Source organism: Embiotoca jacksoni, unplaced genomic scaffold (assembly GCF_022577435.1).
Source record: "Embiotoca jacksoni isolate LCO1_2020_lvr unplaced genomic scaffold, fEmbJac1.0.p SCAF_21, whole genome shotgun sequence".
Taxonomy (NCBI): Eukaryota; Metazoa; Chordata; class Actinopteri; family Embiotocidae; genus Embiotoca; species Embiotoca jacksoni.
Window position 1 is genome coordinate 6,111,349 of NW_027185352.1, and position 27,092 is coordinate 6,138,440.

Genomic DNA, 27,092 nt, shown 5'->3' on the forward strand with positions numbered 1-27,092 from the left:
ACTTTAATAACTGGCAACGAATCTAAGATAAGATAAGATAAGCTTGACTTTATTAATCTCACGGTGGAGAAATTCAGTCGTCACCGAAGTTAGTTTTGACAGTGAAACTACACCGTAGAGCTGGAAGTCCATCAGTCACGACTGTCCGTCAAAGTGTCCTGTTACTGACAGCACATTTAGTCTCTGAATGTCTGAAGGAGTTCCAACAGACTTTTGTTTGGACAGAAAACCCAGCGAAGACATCTGGACGTCCTGTGAAATCCAGTGAAATCAGCGACAAGGTCAGCAGCTCCTCTGAAAGTGGAAGTCTTCCTGGTCTCCATGTTCAGCGGACGATGCTCCACGCAGGACGAACGTCTCCTCGGTCCTCTTTGTTCACAGCTGGAGAAGCGGTTTCCCCTCGGGTCCGTGACGAGAGAGGTGACGGACAGCTCAGCTCCACGAGCAGCTTTTCAGTCCATCAAACGAGTCCTTAACGTGCTGCAGTTGCTCCGTCAGCTCAGCGGGGGTGCCGTTCTGATTCAGCTTCTCTTTGATCTGGAGAAAAGAGACGTTTGAATTTTCCTGGAATCGACTCAGAATTCAGTCCGTGGGTGAGACGCGTTACAGAAACACCTTTCGATTCAAAGTGTCACGACATTTCGCTGCTGCTGCGTAGTTTCAGATTAAATAAATAAATAAATAGGATTTGTCTGTTTATGAATCTGTTGATCAGCTCTGTATAAAACATAAAAACTGCACTCTGAACAGGAAACGGCAGCTTGATTAACAAAGCAGAGGAACCTTCGAAGTATGAGACTCATTTCCTACACACACACACGCACGCGCACACACACACACACACACACACACACACGCGCAACTCAGTTTCACAAGTGCAGTCACTGCTGCACCTTCTCGGATCCAGCCGATAGGAGGCGGGTACATGAGGAGCAGATGTGTTCACAGAGCGGAAACCTCCGGAGCACTTTCTAATGTAAATACATGAGGTCGTCTTGATAAATGAAGAACTGACCTCTGTGAAGTATCGCTGTATGAACCTGTAGAGTTCTCTGAGGGCTGCAGCTTCATTGAACTCGTTCTCATGTTTCTGAAATGAAAACACACACAGTCACTGCCGGGGTTCACCGTGCCGGTTATCTTGTTCAGGTTTGTGCTAGAATGGATTTACCTTTGACTCTCCCCGCAGGAAGTCCTTGAATTCAGAGTCTGTGATTGGTGGCTGGTCTCGGAACTGTTTGTAGTAAGCCTTCACTTCCTGTTTAAACTTGGGGATGTCTTTGGCGTAGAGGAGCTTGTTGGTTGGTGCATACTGGAACACAGAAACACATTCATGGTGCAAAAAACCCTCCGCCTACTGTCTCTTTGAAGAGAGGAACACTTCACTTCCTGCGCCTTCTTCCTGTTGGAGTTGACGACAAGTGCCTTGACTTACCTTCCCCAGCTGGGTCTCACTCAGAGAAAAGGAATCCATGAAGGCCTGAGCGATGACTGACAGGCAGCTGTCCACATGTGGAGACTTCTGCATGTCAAAAACAAACTGAGGGTTTTTCAGGATGTTGACCCAGAAGCGCAGCGGCAGACTGGTGACAGGAGGACGGAGGACGGAGGACGGAGGAAGAAAAACAGCTATTAAGATGCTGCAGACTTGTTCAATATGCCACTGGGTTGCATTTGTATTGACTTTGGTATTAAACCTTTTCACACTGTCCACATAGCTTTTGATGACTGTGCCATACCTGTTGGTCTTCCAGATGTGCAGGACATCTGGGTCTGTGATCTTCATGTTGTCTGCCTGAGTGTCCAAGAAGTCAAAGAAGTACTTTATAGCCTGCGGAGATTTGCTGTTCGTTATCTCCCAGATGGACCTGAAAAGGTTCTCCACAAATGAATGCACCGCCACCTTGGAGAGAGAAAGGAGGTGATGTTTTTCTGAGTTGGAAAAAAAAAAAAAAAGGCTTCCAAATTGCAATGAAGGTGAAGAAATAAATGGGCATGCTTATGTGTATTTCTTTCACCCAGGAGCTGGTAATCGAAAGAGCCATGTTTGAGACAGACTCGGTATCAGTTCCGCTGGTATGGGTGTCGATTCATTTCATGCAGAATGATACATTGGAACTGGTTCCTCTTACCTTGGTGGAGAGCAGCTTAGTGAGGTGAATTTCCTTCAGTTTTAGCTTCTTCTTCTCTGGGTTCTTTCTTTGGTCCTCGTCTACATCAGGATCAATCTACATTAGGACGGCAGCCATAGGAAGAGTCAACTTTCTTTAACATCCTGTGTGGTGGAGTGATACGAATATAACCATCTCTTACCAAATGGAAGTATTTTCCAGAAAAATCCTCATTATCTAGAGAGGGAAAAAGAAGAAATCACCAGTGATCAAGGGCTGTTCTTCTGTAATTTTCTATATATGATGAGCAGATCCAATAACTGCAGCCAGGTGTAAGCTAAAAAGCCACCAATAGAGGCCATGCTGCAAGGAGGATCAAAATATTGAACAATATATACACTAATATATATATATTGATAGATGGACCCGGTCAAAAATTACCAAAACATTTCACAGTATAGCATACAGTCCAAAATAACAAACAATGTCATATTTGCTAAAGCATGTGGTACAAAATGCCCAAAAAAGTCATACTATTGTATGTCGTCCAGAATATCATAAAAAAACTCACTATATTGCGTCATCCAAATTATCATTAAAAAAGTAATACTATAGCATGTCGTCCAAAAAGTGACAAAAAAGTAATTTTATAGCATGTCGTCCAAAAAGTGACCAAAAAGTCATACTATAGCATGTCATCCGAAATATGTGATGGAATATTATGTGGCAGAAAATATCATAATCTAAAATGACCAAAAAAAGGTCGGAGTATTGCCCCTGGTCCAAAATATCATAAACATGTCATAAAAAAGGGGTCAAAAATTTAACAAAAATGCCATTTTTCTGTTGATATACTTTAAGGTGTACAATTGAGATTTCTAGCAAATAACTCCTTGAGGTAGAGAATAATGAGCTATTCAGTTCAGATCAAGATGACAGCCATGAATGGGAATCTATCCAGATTAATAACACATTTCTGGACCCGTCCACATCTCCTCAACCAGGTAACCTTGGCAACTGTGAAACAGATTCAACCAGGCTTTCCCTACTATACTAGATCAAGCCTGGCTTCATTCTTTTTCCCTGAATAACTAAATTCAGCCTTACTGAACCAGACCACAGGTGTATGTACAGGGAAGTGGCGGTCATGATCCCATCTCTGAACAGATGTTCTGCACCTGGAGTCGAGCTTATCACACAATTTCATCTCCAGGTCAAGGATAAACTTCCCTGTTCAACATTTTAGCAGTTATCTTAGCCAGCAGCTATAGCTATATACGGCTATATTTCAGGGGGGATCTTCTCTGTCCCAATAATTAGTTTCATCTAACGCTTGTTAAAAGGTGAGAATTTTCTTCATTCTCTGTGCTCATTAAACAGTGTTTTCCTCCTCAGCTCTTACCCTTCAGACTTTCCTGCGGTCTCAGAGGAGGATGATTCTTCCTGGAAAGCACTTTGATCGTTGCTCCATCATCAACCTGCAGCAGAACAAACAAGTTAAACTCAAACTTCTGTGGAAACAAAACAAAAAAAACTTACATTTCTAAAAAAAGGCTCTGCACAGATGACACAACATGTACATCAGTCAGGTTTTCAGTTTCAGGTAGTATTGTTTTTATGATCAGTGTTTGTAAAAAGGAAACCACAGCCACCTATGAAATGGGGTATTTGGGTCTGACTGGTGTGAAGAGACAACCATGACATTTGCTCAATTCTAGTTTAGTCAAGAGAACTAACTGTTGCAGCAATGAAGTGTGAATGCAGCCAGAAACATGATCAGAAGGAGTTCATTTAACTCATGACACCATAATGAGAAGTTGATGCATTTTTTTTTTTTTTAGACTCTATTGGAGCCAGAGGCCTTTTGTAGCCAGCCCCTGGTGGCCCTCAGTGGTATTGCAGTTTGAGAGGCTCGAAGCTTATTGGCTTTGTCTATTAGACCCGGAGACTGTGTTCACTTTCATATACAGGCTCTGTTACACATGGTCAATCAAGCAGGAAACTAAAGTTATTTAAATTGGCCAACACAGACCTCCCATGTAGGAGTGTTTCTTTCCCGCACAGTGATGGTACTGATAAATGACGGTCACATTACACAACTGTGATGCAGTTACAGTTGTGTAATGTTACAAAACACTCTTCCCTCACTTGCGTTTTAACTTCCTCTGCTGACAGTGAGACAAAGACGAGATTTCCATTTCTCTCACTGAGATGCTGAATCTACAAGATACAAATTATGTTGTTGTCTACAGCAATTTTGCAGCATTTTCAAAAATATTTCAAATAACAAAAAACCTGAATGCTTTATTATTATTATTTTTTTACGGTTCTCCATTTTTGCTGTTCTTACATTCAAAACAGCTCCTTCTTGCTGTTAATCAGGTCTCAGCATGTGAAACTACGCAGCCTTTTTCTGTAAACTGAACTCTGTCGATGTTCAAAATACTTCAGAAAGTATTTGGTTTATACTCATTTTGAATAATATTTCTGTCATGCAAATCTTATAGGCCAACCACAACCGAATGCAGGTCGGGCAGGTTCGTTTCCTGTAGACAGAAACACTAACAAAAATATTGAAAGTGACAGGAGACTTGTTGGCTAACTGACGCAACTCTGCATCCCCACCCTCATATTGACTGCAATCACTGTAGTTGGCGTGTTTCTGTTCAGTTACACCCACACAACAACACAGCACAAAAACAACTACAAAGCCCCGCTTTTCCTTACAGCTTTTTTGAATACTTCAATTTCTCACCTTGTAGTGCTTCAATGTGTTGAGCATCGTCACCTCCCCAATAACCTCCGAGCTGGCATCCACTTCCGCAAGAGGAAGAAATGATCCATCCTTCTCGTACTCTGGTGGGAAACAGAGAACAAGTTAATGATTAAAAAAAAGAAAAAAAAAAAAGGCTTTTTTTGGAGGAAATGTTTGTATCAAATTTTCAGCCTATTAGTTTATTTTACTGCATAGTCACAAGACATATTAAGTATCATCAGAAAAAGGTTTAATACACATTAATGGTCCCATAGTTGACATTTTTCAAGTGCTTTATTTTTAGACGAAGATATTTATATGATTTAAGTACTAAAATCAGCTCCTCACAGTTTTACATCTCTTCTCTTTAGCTTCTCTTTGCAGCTCTACGTGTTTTGTGTTTGTGTCTTTAAAGCACATTGATATTAATAACCTTCTGTTCTGACTGGCTGACTCTTTTCTGAGTGATGCACAACCAGGCCAATTCCAGGTGAGAGAATGACCACTGTATTTTCTATGAAAGGTTGGACAGCGGGCGCCGCTGAGGGTGGACATATGACATTAGCATGAGTTGGTGACATCACAAACTTAAAGCAGCCTAAACGTCTTCGCTGCTGAAGACGGGCTGCGTGCATTTCTTTGTGCTGAGCGTTTTGTCACTTTCCGAGTATCCATATACTGTAGCACCTAGACCTGCTTATTAGTCAAAAAGGAAATGGAGATTTTAATTTACACAACATGGCACCTTTGATAACCTGTTGCATGAATAAAGCTGGTGTTATTTTATATTGTTCTTTTGATTGACAGTTTCCAGCTTCTCTACTCTGTCTGTAGCACGCAAGCCCAAAATTTCTACGACACCGAAATCTTTCAAACGTGTCACAAATATGCAGCTCAATGTGTTACAATGGGCTCAATTATTTCCTAACAGCTGCACTTTAAAAAAAAAAAAAAAGTGGCTCAAAGGATGAGAAACCTTTCGTTTGTTGGGGACTTTTTACAGTATGGTCATGGATGATGCATATCTGATGCACCACCACAGCATTACATGTGTGACTTATAAACCACAGTCACCATGTTCATCAGTGGAGCTCCATTGTACAGAAGCTACAGCCGGCTACATCGGTTCAGACATGCTGTCATTATTTTGTATAAGGATATATACATACAGTATATATAATAATTTTATTTTAAACTCAGTATTGAAAGAGATGCGACAGAAGAGACTAAACCACTGATGTGTTATTTACCAATCCAAATTTCCCTGAGGGGAGTGCTGTAGGAGAAACCAAATTTGGCCTTGAAGGTGGACAGGATTTTCTCCTTGACCTGCTCCACTGTGTCGCAGCTGAGGGCGTCGACCTCCAGAGGCTCGCTCACCTTGCCATCAGTGTCCACTGCAAACAGCACCTTCAGCTTCTGGAAGCAGGGAACAGAAACATGGACGCAATTGATTTGAGATTACGTTTCTTAATTACCAGCAATAACGATAAAATCTGTAACATATCAGTCAGAATTAAAAAAAATGTCTTTGAATTTGTTTCAAATTTAGTTTTTCATTTCTTCCTCACTAGTAAAACACACAGTGTACGTTCTAATACACATAATGTTGATTCTATGTGTGTATGCAGAAGCACATGTATCCTGTTGCTTGCATTCACACTCCTAAAAAAAACAAAAAAAAACCCACTCCTGTTGACCTCAGTTTTTTTCGATCATGGAAACTACCTGACCGAAACAAAAGACACATTTTAAAGTGTCATTTAGCATTCATTGTTGAAAAGTGCAAATGCACAAGTGATCTTTGTGGAGAGCTGCGGTTAATGAGAGCTTGAGTCATCGATCTCCATCTTTTCTTTCTTTCAATACTTGGTGCACCATGAAATGGATGGAAATGGGCTTGAAGTGAGATGGTGGTTTGTAAGATTACATTAAAACAATCATGATTGCTGTGATCGACTCAGTGAAGCTGCAGAAACAAGGAAAGAGGAAGGGGTCAGAGATCTAGCAGGAAAGAGTGACATAAGATAACGCAGTAGATACATTTTTGTTGCAGGTTTGTAGGCATTTGCAGTTTTTTTCAGATAATGTTCAGTACTTGCAGGTAGCACATGCATGCAAGTGTCTCATAAACGTGGTTGTGCATTAGTACATGTCTTCTCACATTAAAAATGCATGCAGCTCCTGTGGTAAAAACAAGATGATGCAGGACTTTATTTATTAACACCCCAAAATTCACATCATCTGCTTATTGTGTCATCTGATTGGACTACAGAAGTGTGATGTGACATTTTTTTGACGGTTTCAACTAAACAACAGAAACAAAGCACTTTGTCATGTGAATGAAGAAAAACTGTTCTAACTAAATTTGGTAGAAAACCTCTTCATGCATGGCCTCGGAGCCGAGTGGGAAAAAAAAAAAAAAAAATCATATCACAGAATGCATTTTTAACCCCTATTTGAAGTTCAGTTTCACACCCACGGAAGTACAAAAATATGATAACAAGATGAGGTTCCGTTTCATTTGAAAGTCTCTGTACATGTCAACTCATGGTTGGTCGCTCATTCTGATCTTCGTGCTCTCAGTTTAGCTTTTTCCAATCTCCTTTTATTTTCTGAATGACGTTATCTCATCAGAATTATACCCTACTTTTTATGCAGCTGTTGATGATGGGACACAAGTAGAAATTGCTGAATTTTAAAGGGTTCACTCAAACCTCTTTTGTTAGATGCTGCAGTCCGTTTGTCATTTAAAAACTGTGTCTCAGTTTTGTAAATAAAATGCAAATTATTTTTCTTTTAAATGTGCGAAGCAAAAAATTGGACAAAATTGCAAAGTCAGAGTAAGAAAATACAGCACCCGTCTCTACTTAAAACACATACTGTACATCTGTACAAGTAGGGTGTGTCCCAGAGTGTGGGTTTATTGATGCGTTTAATCTGAAAAATGCTGAGATGTTCCACTTCTTTCAATTTGACGTTTTTATAAGAACTACAAGTAGCTGCTTCCTCAAAAAGGCTTCATCAGAGCTCAGTGTGCTGTGTTTTAGGATTTGGCATGACATAGAGGAAGCATGACTTCCCTGTTGTAACATTTGGTGAGTGGTTTAACATCTGGAGGATAAGAGCTCAATTGTTTTGTCCAATTTAATTTCTCTGAGGGAAATCGACCAAAGAGGAGCAGCTGAGCATTTAGTAAAAACTCCGTATTTCACAATGATGACATCTAAATATATTAGTGAGGCTGTTGACCAACTCAAGTCTGCAAACAGCGATGTTTTGGTTTGTGTCACCATAGTAAACACACACCCTCAGATACTTCCTGTTGGTAGACTGGCAGGGTGTAGTTTCTCAGTTTCACTTGTTTGTAAAACATAGAAACGTAGTTTTTAACTCATACATTTTAAGGTGAAAACATTTAATTCAAACTCGACAAAATCTCTGTATATTAAGTAATGGCTTTACTCATCTGATTCACTTTATTTTACAGTGTTTCATTTTTTTGGAAATTTTCTGTTGCGTAACATCCAGGAAATGAGTTTTTCAAGTTTGTTTGAGAACGTGTATCAACGTGATGACAAGTCAGTATTTTTAAAGCTGCCTTGCTTTGCAAGTTCAACAGGGCCTTAAAATACATGAGGGGGAAGTTATTCAGCATTAACCGCCGGGTGAAGACAAACTATCTCCAAACTCTCAACGTGACCAACGCTTACATCCAACGGTGTTCAAATATACAATGGATTTACATCAGAAAAAAGCACAAGACCTACATTTTGGTAATTTCATATCAGAGCATAATTTTTTTATTTTTATAAAGTATGTTCTGTCTATATATTTTGTTGTGAGCCAGAGCATCAAGTTGTGATCTCTGAACAGACAAACCAAAAACAGAACTGAGAATTAGGAAGTATTAAGACTTAACTTGTGACATGCTGACAGCAAATGTAGCATCCACAGGGTGGTAGTTTTATCATGCGTGAGGCAAGTCAACCTCCACATGTGAAAAAACGTCTTGTTTGGGCTCAAGTAATTGGCTCCAAATTCTCCGAAGTATAAAAACCTGTGTGTGTGTGTGTGTGTGTGTGTGTGTGTGTGTGTGTGTGTGTGTGTGTGTGTGTGTGTGTGTGTGTGTGTGTGCGTGCGTACCAGGGAGCTGAAGTCTGGAGCCTGCCACAGCAGCCAGTCCTCGTTGAGTGTGTACAGAGCTTTCTCTGTCACACAGTCCACCGGCCCTTTGCCGATCTGCTGCGTGAGAGCGCTCACCATCAGGAACAGGTGCTGGCCGACACTTTCCTGCACAAAATCAGACAAAAGGAACTCAGTTGGTAAAATGAGGCACAGAAGATGTGGTACCTTTGTGAAGTGCCCAATCACAGTTTAGCTGGAGCATTTCTTGGCACATGGTTTATTCTGGTTTATAGCGGCCGGTAACAAACAGGGCTTCACTTCTAAACCACCATCACATTCATGAGAAAGAATCGGTGTGTATACAGCATGTGTTGTACACATTGTAACAAAGCTGAGTCAAGATACGGAAGTGGGAACTAATAATAACCCTCTGATAGCAGATATCTATATAGAGGTTTGTAACCATGGTGATGTTTGTATAATGAGGCTCTCGCAAGGTATGTGAGCAGAAGAGGTAAAGACAAAATAGTATGTGGTTTATGAAATGGTTGACATGACTTTCATTTTCTAAAAAGACTGCAAACAGCCTGCTAGGGTGTCTAAAAAAAATTGTCTGTGTCTGAATGTTTGCTTTCTACATCTTTGTTGTATCATGTTACGATCTTTGAGATGTTACCGTTCACATCACACCATTTTATGGCGACATACAAATTTCCTCAACATTTCATTTAACACAAATGTGAGTGAAACGTACACACAAGGCTAGAAGTCTACAGTCATGATAACAGCTCTGGGTGCCTGTACTTAGGTGTGTAATGTTTTTTTGACCTATATTTCTTGAAGATGTGCCCCTACTCTGCCTGCTGATTGGCTCTGTTTATATTCCCTAAGCTTAACCATCTCCCTTTTCAAGCCAAAGCCTAACCAAGAGATAGCCAGCCAATCACAGGCCGAGTAGGAATGTGGGTGGGAAAAAAAACACCTTCTTGAATACAGCAACGCTTTAAGATGAATTAAATGAGATTACAAGGCAAACATGCCTATGCATGTTAACAACCAGAAAAAACTCCATCAAAGTAACAACAAAAAAACGCCTGGAGAACATCAGATTTGAATAGAATATGAAGACCGAGTGTTTTAGCCGGATTCAAACCAATGTTTCAGAAATAAAAAAATTGGCCCTAAAGAGGTCACTAGATTAAAAGTCAAAATTCATTAAAATAAATTTGTGCCAAGTAGCTGGCTGAACGTTTTCTTCTGTTGGTGAAACTGCAGGAACAGGAAAGACATTTAAAGTGACTGAGGGCAACAGACCCGGAGGAAGCCGTAGAGGCAGATGGACATCCAGTTGGTCAGCAGCTTCTCCACCGTGGACTCTGTGCGTCGCAGCAGCAGTTTGGGTTGAGTGTTGCTGTTCTGCTGCATCAGGGTCTTCAGCAGAACCTCCATCACCTCCGTCAGGTACGACAGCTTGTTGTGAAGTGCTACGGTGAGGAGAGATGCCAACGTACACCTGGAACAGAACAGAGTATTATCAAAAAGAAAGTAAAAACAACATACAGTACAGTGCATGAGTTTAAGCTGAATAAATGCAGAAGAAGAGTAAACAATATCCAGCAAAAGAATAACTGAATGGATTTGATCATTGGAAACAGCAGGAAGAAAATGAAACAGCTTGGCAGACAAAAACATGTGAAAAGGAGAATGGAGGCGACATTTGGATGTTGTTAACAAGAAGAGGAGTGGACTCATAAAAAGACTCAAGAATAAAAGTGAAGAGGAAACAAAATAAAAACACTTAAAAACATACAAATAAAAACCAATAGAATGACAAGAGCAGAGCAGAAAAGGAAACTGTAACAACAAAACACAAAATGAAATTAATTACAATTACAGCTGCATTGTTACCAAACCCTTTACAGTATACAGTGGTGTGAAAAAGTGTTTGCCCCCTTCCTGATTTCTTATTTGTTTTTGCATGTTTGTCACACTTAAATGTTTCAGATCATCAAACAAATTTAAATATTAGCCAAAGATAACACAAGTAAACACAAAATGCAGTTTTTAAATGAAGGTTTTTATTATTAAGGGAGAAAAAAAATCCAAACCCACATGGCCCTGTGTGAAAAAGTGTTTGCCCCATAAACCTAATAACTGGTTGGGCCACCCTTAGCAGCAACAACTGCAATCAAGTGTTTGCGATAACTTGCAATGAGTCTTTTCCAGACTGTGGAGGAATTTTGGCCGACTCATCTTTACAGAGTTGTTGTAATTCAGCCACATTGGAGGGTTTTCCAGCATGAACCGCCTTTTTAAGGTCATGCCGCAGCATCTCAATAGGATTCAGGTCAGGACTTTGACGAGGCCACTCCAAAGTCTTCATTTTGTTTTTCTTCAGCCATTCAGAGGTGGACTTGCTGGTGTGTTTTGGATCATTGTCCTGCTGCAGAACCCAAGTTGGCTTCAGCTTGAGGTCACAAACAGACGGCCGGACATTCTCCTTCAGGATCTTTTGGTAGACGGTAGAATTCATGGTTCCATTTATCACAGCAAGTCTTCCAGGTCCTGAAGCAGCAAAACAGCCCCAGACCATCACACTACCACCATATTTTACTGTTGGTATGATGTTCTTGTTCTGAAATGCGGTGTTAATTTTACGCCAGATGTAATGGGACACACACCTTCCAAAAAGTTCAACTTTTGTCTCGTCAGTCCACAGAGTATTTTCCCAAAAGTCTTGGGGATCATCAAGATGTTTTCTGGCAAAAATGAGACGAGCCTTAATGTTCTTTTTGCTCAGCGGTGGTTTTGGTCTTGGAACTCGGCCATGCAGCCATTTCTGCCGAGTCTCTTTCTTATGGTGGAGTCATGAACACTGACCTTAACTGAGGCAAGTGAGGCCTGCAGTTCTTTGGATGTTGTTGTGGGGTCTTTTGTGACCTCTCGGATGAGTCGTCGCTGCGCTCTTGGGGTAATTTTGGTCGGCTGGCCGCTCCTGGGAAGGTTCACCACTGTTCCATGTTTTCTCCATTTGTGGATAATGGTTCTCACTGTGGTTCTCTGGAGTCCCAAAGCTTTAGAAATGGCTTTATAACCTTTTCCAGACTGATAGAGCTCAATTACTTTCTTTCTCATTTGTTCCTGAATTTCTTTGGATCTCGGCATGATGTCTATCTTTTGAGGATCTTTTGTTCTACTTCACTTTGTCAGGCAGGTCCTATTTCAGTGATTTCTTGATCGAGAACAGGTGTGGCAGTAATCAGGCCTGGGTGTGGCTAGAGAACTTGAACTCAGGTGTGATCACAGTTAAGTTATGTTTTAACAGGAGGGGACAAACACTTTTTCACACAGGACCATGTGGGTTTGGATTGTTTTTCTCCCTTAATAATAAAAACCTTCATTTAAAAACTGCATTTTGTGTTTACTTGTGTTATCTTTGACTAATATTTAAATTTGTTTGATGATCTGAAACATTTAAGTGTGACAGACATGCAAAAAAAATTGGAAATCAGGAAGGGGGCAAACACTTTTCCACACCACTGTATATCTGTTATATCATGTGCTGTGTCAGAGACACGTACAGTACAACATCACAAACTGACTTGTCTTTGATGGTGAAGCTCTTCTGCTCCTCCAGAGCGTGCACCATGGAGGTGAGGAAGAGCTGGTTCTGGATCAGCCTGGACAAACCCTGGCAACACTCATCAAGCTGAACCTTCGAGGAGTCCTGAATGCAGGTCGGATACAACAACACATCACTGACAGTCACGAAACTGTACGAACATCAACAAACAGCTGGCGTCAAAGCTCACCTGACCGATGTCTTTGATGCACAATGTACTCAAAAAGTCACTCTAGAAAACAAAAAGAAAAATGTGTTAATGTGGCACTGACAGTGTATATTTGACATTTCAGAATTTGCGGTGTGAGTTCTTCAGATATGAATGTTTGCTTTCTTTCCAGCTTCACTTTACCTCAGGGAAAAACACTCTGGAAGCAAAGTGCCTGTAGTCCAGGAAAGGAATCGTGCCAAAGTTTTCCATGAGATCAGCTTTCTCTGTCTGCAAATCCACAAAACCTGTGGAGGACAATTCAGTCAAGCTGCTTATATGGACTATAGACTACATGTGCAAAGAACAAAGCAGAGTATAAAACTGCCTGCATCAGATGGAAAGCAAACCTGTGAAGTTGTTATGCAGATCACGAATAGAAAAAGAGGAAGTGAAAATGTCTGACTAAATGCAAACTAATGCCGCAACTCACTGAATGATTTACCACTTTTAGCGGTCCAATACTGTTTGATTGAAGTCAGGTCATGCATGAGCGTCTGTACTTGCAATATCTTTCTGTTTTACTGTCTAATGCATTTGGGTGACAAGTTTAACATCTAAAGAAAGAACAAGTTCAGGACATTTCACACCACCAAAATGAACTGCATGTGTGAGTGACCCCCAGTGAACTGAAGGTAGTGAAGTGTTCAATAGGGGACAATGTAACATGTTGCAGAGAACATAGGTGTAAGTGAACCCAGGAGCCATTTTAATGTTCAACAGACTGTACTAGACAGAAAATGTGGGAAACTTGTGTATGGCACTGAAGTTAAAAATGCAAATCATTAATAGCTGCTATTTCATTTTTCAAAATGAATTTGTATATTTTGTTGTGGACAACACATATCAAGCAAAAATCTGTTTAAATGAGTTTTGGCAAATTTATATTTTTCAACTGTTATCCTCTTGCAAGATGTTACATTAACCACAATACAACAACAATAGAATAACTGCATGTGGCGTTAGTACAGAAAAGCAGCACAAAAGTGGAATGTTGCACGACCACTTCTGGCTCAGTCGAACCTCTCGAAAGATGACAGTTCTGGTGTAGAAAAATATTTGAGAAAAGGTTTGTTTTATGTCTTTTGACTGCAGAGATTGTGTTTGATTTTTCTTTGTAATTTCGTAATTGTCAATTGGGCAGTATTTGAATCCACTGAAACATCCTAAATCCAAACAACTCCCTGCTACTGTTCTGCAGAAATGACAAACCCAACAATCTAAAATCTTCCACCCTTACTGACAAGGCTTTTATCTCACTGTTATGTTACAGGCTGCTGCACTGGGAGACTCTGACTGACCTTGTCTGATGTCGTTCCTGATGTCGAGCTCCAGGTCTTCCACAAACCTGTTCATCTTAGCAGTGAGCTTCTTCTGCTTGCTCCGGTAGACGATTAGCACCACTGAAAGACAAAACCAAGAGGATAAACAAACAAAAGAGAAATGGTAAGTTTGATGAAGAGTTTCATCTGTTTGGGTTTTTGATGCTGTCAGTGAACTAAAACGGGCTTCAAATCACTCAACCTGACTTTGTGTACTTACCAAAAATAATGCCGGGTATCAGCAGAAGGACGAGCAGTATCAGCAGGAACAGAGACGAAGATTTAGGCTTCAGTGTTACTGTCTTGTCTCCATATTTGATCTTTAAAAGACAATAACAAAAGCTTTTTGTAGCTATTGCATGGAATCCAGTATACATTACTCTGCAAAGGTTTTAGGCGCTTTAGATCAAATTGTTTCCCATTACTTAGTACCAACAGGGAGGTCAATCCCAAATTCATCCTATAGCAATGACAATGACCCCAAACACACAGCCAGAGTCATAAAGAACTAATTTGTACAACAAGAAGTTCTGCAGCAGCTGGTCTGGCTCCCACAGATCAACCTCATGGAGTCAGTGTGGGATTACATGAGGAGACAGAAGCAGCTGAGACAGCCTGAATCTATGGAAGAACTGTGGCAGGTTCCACAAGAAACACTTTAAGTGTACCCAGGAGAACTGGTGTAGTTTTAAAAGCAAAGCATGGTCACACAAATATATTTGACTTGTTGTTTACTGTACTTATCTGTACTAACTGCCTAAACCTTTTGCATCATACTCTACTTTGGAGACAACCTCAGACATATTTGGAACTACATTACAATATTTGACCTATTATTGCCCATTATCACAATATTTCAACTCCATATAGTATCATCTAGCTTGATGTGGCATGACTGAGAGATTTACCTTTAACTCCTGAAATGAAGCGTCCGGTAGACTTTGAATCTCACAATTGAAAAAGTCTGTCTCGTTACTGGTTTCTTTGTCCTCCATGATGCAGCGGTATTCTTTTCCATCTTGAACGCCCCACACTAACAACTCTGCTGTGGTCATCTCCAGTTTGTCTGCCTTTTTCTGAAAAGATAACAGAAACAAATACTGACCCTTTATGAACTGATGTCACATGTTTGTGAATGTGATTAATAAATATATGTATTACCTGAATGGTGATGCGGACATCATTTCCTGTCCTCGTAGATGTGAAGCTGGTAAACTCGGGTTCTGGATAGTAGGTTACTTTTGTGGAGCAGGTCAAGGTTTGATTGGCTACTTTCAAAGACACAGTGCTGATAAAAACACCCTGAGTGGTTTCAGCTGCAGGTGTTTCATAGGTGAAACTCTGGAGGGAATTTAAAAACAGGATATATCATTGAATCTGTGTATGGCTGCTATGACAAGATGATGATGGAGACATGGTGATCTAAGACATATAAAGACACGACTAAACAAGATATAGAATGAAAAGATAAAACAATGAAACATTGATGTAAAAAATGTAGGTTTGTGTATGCATGTTGACACATCAGACAACTACAATGTAATTAAAGTAATTTTGCATGATAAAATACAAGATTACCTGAGATGATGTGACATGAAATATTTAAACAGACTGGAATTTGACATGTTATCATATAATGTGACAATGCAGCAAGATATGATGTAACATGACATCATTTATGAAAGATAATCTAATGGGACAATGACCCACCTGATCGCTGCTGTTTGTGGGAGTCAATTCCTGTTTGGCGTGACTGTGTTTGAGCTTCTCCACAAATTCCAGGTGAGACCCCATGACTTTGGTCTTCCTCTTCCCACTGCAGGACACGGAGCAGCAACCAATCAGAGAGGAGGAAACTTAACACAGATTTGACCCCCAGAGAAAAGATTTTCCCACAATGACACCTTAACATGATGGCTGTCACTTCTGGATTTCATATCAGAGGTATGTTCATATGAGAGACAACCTCTGAGGATCATGAATATCCTTAACAAATTTCATAATGACTGAACTGTTGAGATACTGTGCTCTGAACCAAAGTGTCTGATGGACTGAAAGACCAACAAATTTCACCATCCTTAGTCTACAGACGAGCTGTGACTGCATAAACACGAGTGCACTGGATCGCAGTGTAAAGCCTGAAGTGTTTACTTGTGAATCTGAGTGACAAACTGCCACGCTGGAAACTTGTCACTTCTTAATGGACTAAGGAAAGAAGTTGACTTCATGCACAATGGCAGGACACTAAACTGATGAAACTTCCTCTTTGATTTGCTGTGACTCCTTTAACTTGGTGCAACACTTTTTGTAATGATAACTACTTAATGTCTAGTAACGAGCTTTAGAAAACCACACAGTAAGCCAGTCACCACAATGTAAACAAAAAAGAAAGCCTATGTCATGATCAGTCTTTTATCTGCACCTTCAGGCATATTATTTGTTATGAAACTTTAAAGTGAACTAGCATGTCTTATAAAACTGTGCTGCTTTTTGAAGTGCAACAACAGAGATGGTGCTGCAACTAAAAAGGGAAGTGCTGAAAGAAAATGTTTTGGGGAAGTGGCTATGTTTCCCCACCAGATGACCCTCAACCTGCAACTGGTCTGATTTTCCAAGAATAAATATCATCAAAAAAAATCTACTTAGATGAGTGCTAAAGCACACAGTTCCTCCACTTGGCATCAAGTAAATAAAGAACTAAACTTAAAATACTCTGAGAAGGAAGCCATGGCTATAAAGATAGGTTCTTGTTAAGCACATTGCTAAATTTATCCATACTTGTATGATATAGTAGCGTGTGGTGTTCAATAAATGATGCCTTTGGTCTTTGGTAAATGTCAAGTTTTGGTGTCAGGTCCTCTACATCAGAGTTTTATTTCTGAAACACTGGAGCTGCTGCACCTGAACATCAGTTTACAGTTATTCAGTTATTCATAAGCTCTGTGCGTTTTGTTGGAAAGTTAAAGTATCAGTAAATCCAAACATACCTGATCCAGGTGCGGTTTGGTGCAATGTTGGTGCAGGACGGTAAAGACTGATAAGTGATTTTAGTGTTTCCGTGACAACTGCCATCTGGGAGGAGAGCACATACTTGGACCACACCTTTATTATCTGTACTGGGGATGTGGAACGTCAGATTCACACCGGTGTTGTTCCAAACAAGAGATCTGATCCGAGCACACACACAATAACACAGGCAGAAAAAGATCAAGACTCACCAACATCATAACAACAATAACAAAACAGCAAAATCTTCCTCAACAAAGTTTCAAGTTTGCACTCTGATACCAAACAGTTTGTCTGAGCTACGAGGCTGAGAAGTAAAAGTTGTGCCATTTTTAATTAAAAGGAAAATGCTGCCCTGATCAGATTTGAAGCTTCCACAAAAAGCTAAAAACAGGACAGCTGACAAATCAGCAGCTGCTCCAGTGAAAATGAATATTTCTTAAATTGGTAAAACAAGATGTAACCCCAACATTTTATTCCAGATTTGTGAGCTTCATTTTAGTGGAAGTACTTGCATGAAAACCTCACGCTTTAGTAAAAAGCAGTGCACATAGAAGTATTGACTGGATGGTTACTGATAAATATTGCCTGAACTGACAGAATGGCAAATTGTACAATATGTCAATATTATTGCCAGCGGATAATAACAACTCTTTGTCATTTATCATCTCTGCATTATCTCGGTTGTCTGTAAAGTGACTCACTCTTTAGGAGTACAGTCCATGTCGGCCTGGATCCTCACTCTGGTCACATCTTGGAGGTTACGACCCAACAACAGTGCATGGTTTCTGCCGTAGAAAGACACGACACTGGGAGTGATGGAGGAGATCTCTGGCCTCTGACAGGGAAAAAAACACACAAAAACAATCAGCTTTAATACATTAAGTTCTACTTAAGTTATAACTTCTACTGAATGTAAAATAAGATGAACAACATCTGTGAGAAATTAGGGTCAGACTCACTGACAGGTTCCTCCCAGACTCAATCTTTTGGCAAACACTGTCCTGCAGGAGGAAGAGGGGGAAATGAATTGAGCAGGTTTACATGACAGACACTGTAAAGGTACTATTACAGTTGATCCAGGACCTGGTGTTGCCAACGTTACCTGAACTGGACACAGTATAAAACAGCACACTTGAGGGATATTGTTGCAGGAATGCAGTTTTTGTAAACGTATGATGGCAGCTAGCCATGTTGTCCCATTTTTACTTTGTTCTTGGCTTGAATAAAACCAGTCTACGTTCCAATAGACTGGGCTGAGCAAATATCCAACCATCCATCTTCTTCAAAGGTGGCAGAAGGTCGAGCAAGTTAGCCCAGACTTCTGTCTCCCTGGCAACATTTTCCGGCTCATCCTGGGAGATCCCGAGGCATTCCCAGGACAGATGGGAGTCTTCTCCCTCCAGTCACCAAAACGGTCCGGTGCAGCACCCGTTTTACTGCTGCCGCCCCAATCCACCTGTCAATCCCCTGCTCCATCCTGCCCTCACTCATGAAAAGGACCTGGAGATACTTAAACTCCTTGACTTGGGGCAGGAACTTTGACCCCACCTGGAGGGAGCAATCCACCGGTTTCCGGCAGAGCACCGTGGCCTCAGATTTGGAAGTCCTGTCTCTCATCCCCACCGCTTCCCACTCAGCTGCAAACCACTTAAATGTATGCTGAAGGTCACGGTCTGATGAGGCCAACAGGACCACATTATCTGCCAACAGCAGAGAAGCAATCCCGAGACCCGCGAGCCCGACGTTCTCCTTCTGACTGAGACCCCCCCAAGTCTTCAGGCTCTGCCTCCTTCCCGGGGGACATGCTGGTCAGGACTTCCTCAAAGTGCTCTTTCCCTCCGCTGAGAACAGCCTGGGGTAAGCCCTGCTTTCCCTTCCTGAGGCGTAGGATGGTTTACCAGAAGTTCCAGAAGTCCTTCTCTTGGCCTCCCCAAACTCCTCCCACAGTTTTTGCCCTTCTGGCCCGCCGGTACCTCTCAACTGCTTTAGGAAACCCCTGAGCGAGCCAGACTCAAAAGGCCTCCTTCTTCAGCTTGACAGCTTCACTCAACCCGTGTCCACCACCAGGTTATTGGGTTGCCACAGCAACAGGCACCGACGACCTTCCGAGCACAACTCCTACCGCCCGCATCCACAATGGAGACTTTGAACATGGTCCAACCGGTTTCCATGTCGCCAACCTCCCCCGTGATGTGTGAGAAGCTCCTCCGGGGGGGAGAGTTGAAGACCTCCCGGACAAGGTGCTCTGCCAGATGTTCCCAGTTCACCTTCAATAGTCATTTGGGTTTGCCAGGTCTTTCTGGCACCACCAGGTAGTGATCAGCTGACATCTCCGCTTCTCTCTTAACCAAATGTCCAAGACATACAGCTGCAGATCAGATGATACAACTACAAAGTCGTTCACTGACCTCAGGCCTCAGGTGTTCTGGTATCAGGTACACTTAGGAACGACCTTAAGCTCAAAAATGGTGTTCTCTATGGCCAAACCGTGACAAGCACAGGAGTCCATGAAACACCATTTGGGTTTAGATCGGGCAGGCCTTTCCTCCCAACCCCTCCCCCCAGGTTACTCCATCGTTAACCATATGAGCATTGAAGTCCCATTAGAGAACTATGGAATCCGCAGACGGTGCCCTGTCCAGGACTCCCCCCACTGACTCCAAGGAAGCCAGATACTCTGAACTGCTGTTTGGTTCATACGCACAAGCAACAGTCAGTCTTCCCCCGTAGAAACCTGCAGGCGCATGAAGGCGACCCTTTCGTTCTCCGGGGAAAAGTCCAACACAACAGGGCTCAGCCAGGGACTTGTGAGTATCCCCACACCCGCCCGGCACCTCTCACCCTGGGCAACTCCAGAAAAGAACAAAGTCCAGACCGTCTCCTGGAGCTTGGTTCCAGAGCCAGTGCTGTGTGTGGAGGTGAGCCCAACTATATCTAGCTGGTACCCTCTTCACCTCCCACACCAGCTCCGGCCCTTTCCACGCTAGCGAGGTGTCGTTCTACTTCCGTAGAACTAGTTTTTGCCGCCGGTGATCGGCCCCCGGCCCGGTCTGCCAACCGGCTTGCAATGCACCCCACTCAATGCTTATCCTTTCGGGTGGGTCCACAACCGGGCCCCACGGGCAAAGACCTACCCACCAGACACTCGCTGGTAAGCTCTACTCCAAGGTCTGGCTCCAGGAGGGAGCTCCGGTTTCTTTGTTCTGGGTGAGGTAGCTTTAGTATGGACATCATCGGAGGTATGTTGAGCAAATATGTAAATTCAGATCGTCAGAAGAAGAAATTTCCATTTTATAACAGAACCAAACAAAGTAAATTTCGCTGAAGTCATAAATATTGATGAGTCTGTAAGAATTGTCTTTTATGTTTCAACCAATTCTCTAATCAGCTAACATGTATTACTGTACATACATCCGATTGTTCACACAACAGATGTTTTTGGCAGGTAATAAACTAGTGCCTTTCACAACTGTCTTACAGGTAGAACATGTACGGAGTGTGGGACAGTACACGTGTGGAAAAGCCTGTGTTGGATAAACACACAAAAACACTCAATGTTACCGTCACGACTCCTTGACCGGCCCAAGAACAGCCGTCTGTGCTCCATCCACACCCAGCCTCCATACACTGCTGACACCTGAAGAGAAAACAATCACATTTTTGTATTGAGATCAGCAGCATAATAAAACTTAATATGGATCATAATGTCTGAAAATACAACATAAAACACAGAGACCACACCAGGAACATGTAGCTTTTCAGGCTTTTGTGAAGATGAAATCTTTTCTCTGTATAAGTGGGACGTGATCATTTCAGTGAAGCTTTTTCACCTTTATCCTCTGATATTTCTGAGATAGATTTTCCAAAGTAAACATTTGATTTCTTGAAAATGTTAATTAACTCACAAGACAGAGCTTGGTGGTCCACTGATGGCAGAGCAATTTCTGAGCTTCAGTTTTTCTGACAGCTGTATCGTCCCAAGTCTGATCTTTACTGTAAAATACAGACCTGTGAAGCAAAACAAAAAGAAAAAAACAGCTGAAGTCAGAGTCTTAGTGATTTTGGAAATACACGGTATGTTTTCATGTGTTATGAGACAACATAGATTTGTCAACTGGTTGAAAATGTTTTATCTGTTAGCTCTGTCATTATTCAGTCACTCCAGGCTATTTTTTTAGATTGATGATAAGAACACACTTCCGGTTATGCAGTTATTTCCAGTTAACTATGAAGGTATTTTTGTGTCTTTATTATGCAAGCAAAAAAACAGTTTTGAAAGCAAATTTTTCGCACTGGTTATTTTTTATCATAATTATATAATATTGTATTTTGCTGATTTTTGCCAATACCAAGTGTATGTAATTCTATGACAGTTTAAGGTCCTTAAATGTGAGTTTAATAAACTGGATGATCATATTTATCTAAAGTCACTGACCGTCAGCAGGAAGTGTGCTCTCAGAGAGGATGCAGTTGCATTGTGGGAACTTTGGAGGAGGGTTATTGCGGCTACAAAGCTCCCTGGAAGTTGCAGAGAACTGACAGGCGAAGTTAGACGGCGCCTCCGGGCGCACAGTCAGGTGTGTCTGGATGTTTAGTGTGATCTGAGAAAGGAAGAGACACGAGTGACGAATACCTGACAGTTACAACTGGCTACAGTTATTGTGTATCTAACCTGTACCTGTCCTGATTGGTCCTTCACAACTTTGTGGGAAACCATTTTCTGTTGGGAAACATCAGGGATGGACAGCCAGTCAGAATCTCTGCAGTCGTCTTCAAACTTGCATCTGGGAAAGAAAAATATGTCAGAAGCAAGTTTATAATAGTTTGAAGATGTCGGCTGCAGATGTTTCTCTGACCTTTGGTCCGAGTTGCACCAGACACAGTGTGGATCCTGTGCAGACCAACACTCCTGTAGCTTTGTGTAAGTGCTGCACTGTGACACGGGAACACGCCTCATCTGGAACAAAACACAAACACTTAAGTACAGCAGAGCTACATGTGACATTAAGACAATAATAAGTGAATAATAAAAGTTGAACTACCTGGTTTCTAAACGACACATACACATGTTTATGATCCACTGGATCCAGATGTATTTTGGGAAACACTTGGCGGTCGTCATTGGCCCTGTAGAGCACCCTGGGACAGGCGGTGTGATAGTTCCTGTCCACAGTGAGCTGACGACAAAGATGAAGCTTTATGTTTCTAACACATTGAAATGTTGAGTTAGAATGAATGAATTCTGTCAAATTAGAAGCAATGGCAGCTCATCAAAACAGAAAAATATCACAATCAGCGACAATATTAAAACACCAGATTTTAATCAGGTGTAAATAGTTCATTTGTTAGATTTTGGATTAATATGCTTTTTATGTGCTTGTGAATTGTTAATAGCAGCAGAACAACGTGGAAAGGCTGCGGTCCGACTAACGACCACCACCATTACGGTTGTTGAGGAAAACTTTGATGTATTGATGCCTTTAAGTCCTAATGGTGATGCTGTTTTGTCCGCTGACATGTATGTTGGACATACAAAGAGCTCAAACCTGCACAGAAGAAATGAAAATAAACTGTGTTGAAAATGTTTTTGTGTTTTACCTCACTTCATCATTTACCAAAACACAGGTTGGATGCAACTGTGTTTGTGCTGTTCAGGGTAAACGGTTGAGCAGAAATGTCACGGCGATGCCTCTTCTCTCTTAACTCTTTACCTTTTCCACCCGAGTTTCCCTCCTCTGGGGTCACCTGACCAGTCACCTGTCCACACAGCTCAACCTCACTTCCTCAGTCTTCATCCACATACAGGTTACTATACAATTGAGGACATGTGCCTGCTTGAGGTTTTCCAATCATCTCTATGTTTGACTCACTTCCTGTCCCTCAAAAAGCAGGAAGAAGCATGTTGACCAACATTTCCCAGCATGTAACTCCACTTAATCTCCGACTGCCTGCACCAAGGCCCTCTGACTAATGGTGCCTCTTATTCGTATAAGTTTGTTTCAATTGTTTCGACCTGCTTTACTTATCAACCCTGTAAACACCCATCCTACTGACAGTGAACCTTTCCTCTTCCAACATGTGATTTTCACATCAGATGTGATCTCATGAAGAGAAGCAGCATGTGATGGACCAAACAGATGTTGGACAGTAATATTTCAGAGATCGTGCTCATGACAAAACTCTCTCTGTTCATTTCTGTTTTTCTATTTCATGCAACGAGAGGTGAAAAGGAGAATCCCGGGTACCATATCAGCTTCAGTAGAAAAGCCATTCTTGTCTGTAAGAAATACACTCTGCATGAAAGAGATGATTGTTTCTAGCAGTGTTGCTGTGGAATTCTCCCAGACTTCTGTTTAATTCCTTAATCATGTGAAGGTACAAATAGTGTCTGCAGAAGATTCACTGTTTTATCGAGGAGATGAAAAGGACACGATGTGGGAAGGATGATGTGATGGAGGGGCAGAAGAAATAAAGAAATAAACAAGAAACCAAGAATACTGCAAGATGTCGGGTCCAAATCGAAGTTTTTGTACTGAAAAATCCATCAGTCAGTGCCCTCAGTATTTAAACCTGGATCATATAGAGCAGCATTATGCATAAAATAAAATACAACATGGTTCCACTCTAAGGTTTGAAGCCGTTTCATTAAATAAACGCTCAACAATACTGTCGTTTTGTCATTTAGTTGTTAACTTTTCTACTTCATTGTGACTTTTAGTGTTAATGTGCAGATAAAAGTTCATTAATAGCACAAACCAGACAGCCGTTGATACATTACATCACTCCTATTATTGAAGCACCGCTGCTTTTATTTTTCCTCTCTCCAGTAGTAAAAGCACATCACTTTTCATACAGACCTTGATGAGCTGCCCGTCTCCCGTCCCGATGAAGAAAACCATCCAGGACTTCTGCTTCACTGCCAGCACAGAGGTCATGTACTTCTGCCTGAAGAGAACTGCCTCTGGTTTCAGGGTCTTTGGCTGAGAGACAGAAACACATCGATCATCACGTTTGGTATTTACAGAGACCTGAAGATTAGAACTTTACGGTATTGAGGGTCGGCTTCATACAGAAACATCCAAACACCTGCTGTTGCTATATGTGACCGAGAGGAATTGAAGTGAGTCAGGTTCATTGTTTCCGTTTATCATTTCATCTTGAAAGGAGAGGTGCAACAGGGAAGTGCTGGTACATGCAAAAAATGGTGTAAGCTAAAAAAAAAAAAAAGGAAAAAAAAAAAAAAGGAGAAGCAAGAAATAGTTTAAGTGGGCAGACATCAGTTAGTTTAGTTTACATAAAATATGTTCTTTATAATTCAACACCTCAAACAACATAACATCCAGCCAGCTTGCTGTGAATAAAGTCTATATGATTTTATTTGATTTTGGATTTTCATTTGACACAATTCAAACTTAACAAATAATGCTGAGCAAACAGAATGTTCCACAAGTTTAATTATTTGTCCCCACCCGCTTACTCAATAACAACTCATAGGTCCAGTGAGTTTTACTGTTGGTCTCCACTTTGGTCACAGCTAACAATCTTTCATTAGGTTAAAGTGTGTATGGATAACCAACAATGAATTAATATATGGAGGTCACATGACATTGATATTTTAGTCTTTTAAATTGACCTCTCTGAATTTTAATACATTCGAACATTAAGGAAACCAGTTTTGCTTTGACTTAGCCGACAATCATTCAGCAAAACCTGGTTCCTTCTTCAAATACAGACAAAAACAGACAAGAGAACTTTTAAGTTCGACAAAAAGGCTTGTTTTCACCTGCAGCCTCTGGCCAGATGTTACAACAGGCTGCCTTATAGTATAAAAGCACACAAAAAACTAAAAAGGCAAAGACACAGTTATTGAAATTGTGTGCAAGCAACGACTCACGACTAAACATGAATAGAATTGACATGTTACATTGGATTATGTTAATAGAGCTAATTTGGCGTGACAGCATTAGGTCAATATGAATAAGCATCTATATAGAAGCAAATAGTTCATGAAGCAAGAAACAGCACTGCATGAATTTAGTACTCAGTAGATGGTTGAAACAAGCAGGCAGTAGACTACAAGGGCACTGTAGCAATAATAACTATATAAATATAACAGTAACTTTGACTTTCGGTGTTTTGATTGACAATGTGTAAATATTTGCATTTATGAACTGATTTCGCTGGAAAAAACGTGAATCATGTCTTTCAACATTATCTTTTCAATTTTAATTTGGAATAAATTGCCCTGCATTTTTATTCATCTAGTCTGTTATTACTGTGCTTATGCATTTGAAACATAACTGTTCCCATGAGAAATACAGAATATTGTTATCAGTAGTAAGGCTATAATATCTCTGATCATATACCACAGACATGATAGCCTATCAGTCCTAAAGCAAGTTTATCTGAGAGCTAACATCACCACAAAAAGGTGGAGGATTGTGTCACAGCAGTGAAATATTGATCTAAACACAGTTTATATGTAACACGGCGACCCACCTTCACGTTGGACTTGCCCTTAGTGTAGAAGTCTGGATCCTTGTCGGGGTCTAAGGTGAGATCAGGGGTCACGTCAAACACCACCAGCTCGGTGTTGGTTCGTCCTCCGTCCACACTGAACACGCCGCTCCAAAGCACCGGCTGCTGCCCCGTGATGACCGAGGAGGCGAAGAGTCTGCTGCCTTCACCGCCTTCAGGGAGGGTGAGAATCGCACCACGCACCGACTCGAGGGTCAGTTTTTTGCTTGTTTTACCCTCAAGCCAAATGAGACGGACTCTGTTGCTTTTAGCGCCCGAGGGCACGTTGGAGAGCAGATATATGACCGAACTGATCTGAAATCCGTCCACAAACTCCACGTCGCCTTGACTGTCGATTACAGGTGTGGAGTCGGCACCAGTGAAAGAAAATGTTCCTCCACTCTGGTCTTGATCCGTATTTTGAAGGTTGATAGCCTTCATTTCAGTGGGGCAACTGTTCTTCTTGTATTGTTGCATCGCGGTCAGAATGAAAGTATCGGCCAGAGTTGGAGTCTTCTCCACATCCACCAAAAAGACAACGGACGTGTTGCTGCGCTTCAGCGGTCCCACCTGGATGCCTTCGCTGTGCAGACGGTGAGAGATGTTCTCCAGGTCCAGGACCTCGCAGTAGCCGCAGTGGTTGTCGCTCACACTCACCACACCGCAGGTGATCAGTGTGTTGTTCTTAATAAATGGCAACAATACGTTGACGCTGAAAGTTGCGTTCCACCCAGAAACCCGGTTAAACTGCTCCTCAGTCTGCTTCCTGACCTTCAAGACTCCTCTCTGGGTCACACTGTGGACCAGAGTCAGGTTGTGGCTCAGCTGATACAGCTTCTCCTCTGTAGCGATGTAAACCGTGTTGTTGGCCACTGCAAAGTGACGGATGTCTCCAACATACGTGAAGACTCCGTTCTCCTCCAGGCACCAACCCGCTTCTCCCCAGAGAAGAAAAACCAGACCGAGCAGCAGGATCATCTTGTGGCAACGGTGGCACCTCGAACTGAGAGACCCCTCACACACTGAAGTCCTGCATGGGACTCTGCTCGCTGACACACTGTCTCTGAGGCGCGCGTAAAAGCGCAGAGCGCCTCTGCTGAAAGGAGAAGTGCTGAAAGTGGGAGGGAGGCAGCGCGCACAGCGAAACTGGAAACTGACATGATTCTGAAACTGATTTAGCACCATTACTATTTTCACTGCGTTTGTCCCACTCGGTCATGTTCTGAGATAAAGTATATCCAGTTTGGAGCCTTTGTATGCTTGCACTCCCGAGCAAAAATCAATACGACAGCTGACAAGAAAGTGTTTGATAAATATAGTTTCAACAATGAACATGATGCTATTCATGTACAGAAGAACCAAAGCCCGGACAGCGGCAACGCGAGGATACTTCTGCCATGATTTCAGACTCGATTATTAA

At 41.6% G+C, this 27,092-nt stretch overlaps 1 protein-coding gene across 1 annotated transcript; it reads right to left on the reverse strand.

Annotated features, from left to right (window-relative positions):
• Positions 1–36: 36 nt before the first annotated feature.
• Positions 37–26,716, reverse strand: plxnc1 (plexin C1). The gene is made up of 31 exons (XM_069156575.1): positions 25,655–26,716; positions 24,013–24,135; positions 22,198–22,332; positions 22,012–22,112; positions 21,834–21,939; positions 21,591–21,756; positions 21,061–21,163; positions 20,717–20,792; positions 18,115–18,156; positions 17,857–17,990; positions 17,134–17,313; positions 15,857–15,962; positions 15,308–15,487; positions 15,055–15,222; positions 14,367–14,466; positions 14,126–14,227; positions 12,969–13,072; positions 12,807–12,848; positions 12,597–12,721; positions 10,309–10,507; positions 9,013–9,159; positions 6,117–6,285; positions 4,867–4,967; positions 3,514–3,589; positions 2,314–2,348; positions 2,133–2,228; positions 1,740–1,903; positions 1,436–1,583; positions 1,172–1,312; positions 1,016–1,090; positions 37–537 (listed from the first exon to the last, which is right to left on the reverse strand). The coding sequence occupies exons 1-31, from the start codon at positions 26,648–26,650 to the stop codon at positions 433–435; spliced, it is 4,545 nt and encodes a 1,514-aa protein (XP_069012676.1). The 5' UTR covers positions 26,651–26,716; the 3' UTR covers positions 37–432.
• Between the last annotated feature and the right edge of the window lie 376 nt (positions 26,717–27,092).

Excerpts from the sequence above, each read along its gene's own strand:
- plxnc1 (XM_069156575.1), bottom strand. The coding sequence starts at position 26,650 with ATGATCCTGCTGCTCGGTCTGGTTTTTCTTCTCTGGGGAGAAGCGGGT. Across the intron at positions 22,333-24,012 it reads GAGACGGGCAGCTCATCAAG|CTCACTGTGGACAGGAACTA; the intron begins GTCTGTATGAAA and ends CTTTGTCGTCAG. Across the intron at positions 22,113-22,197 it reads ATGTGTCGTTTAGAAACCAG|ATGAGGCGTGTTCCCGTGTC; the intron begins GTAGTTCAACTT and ends GTTTTGTTCCAG.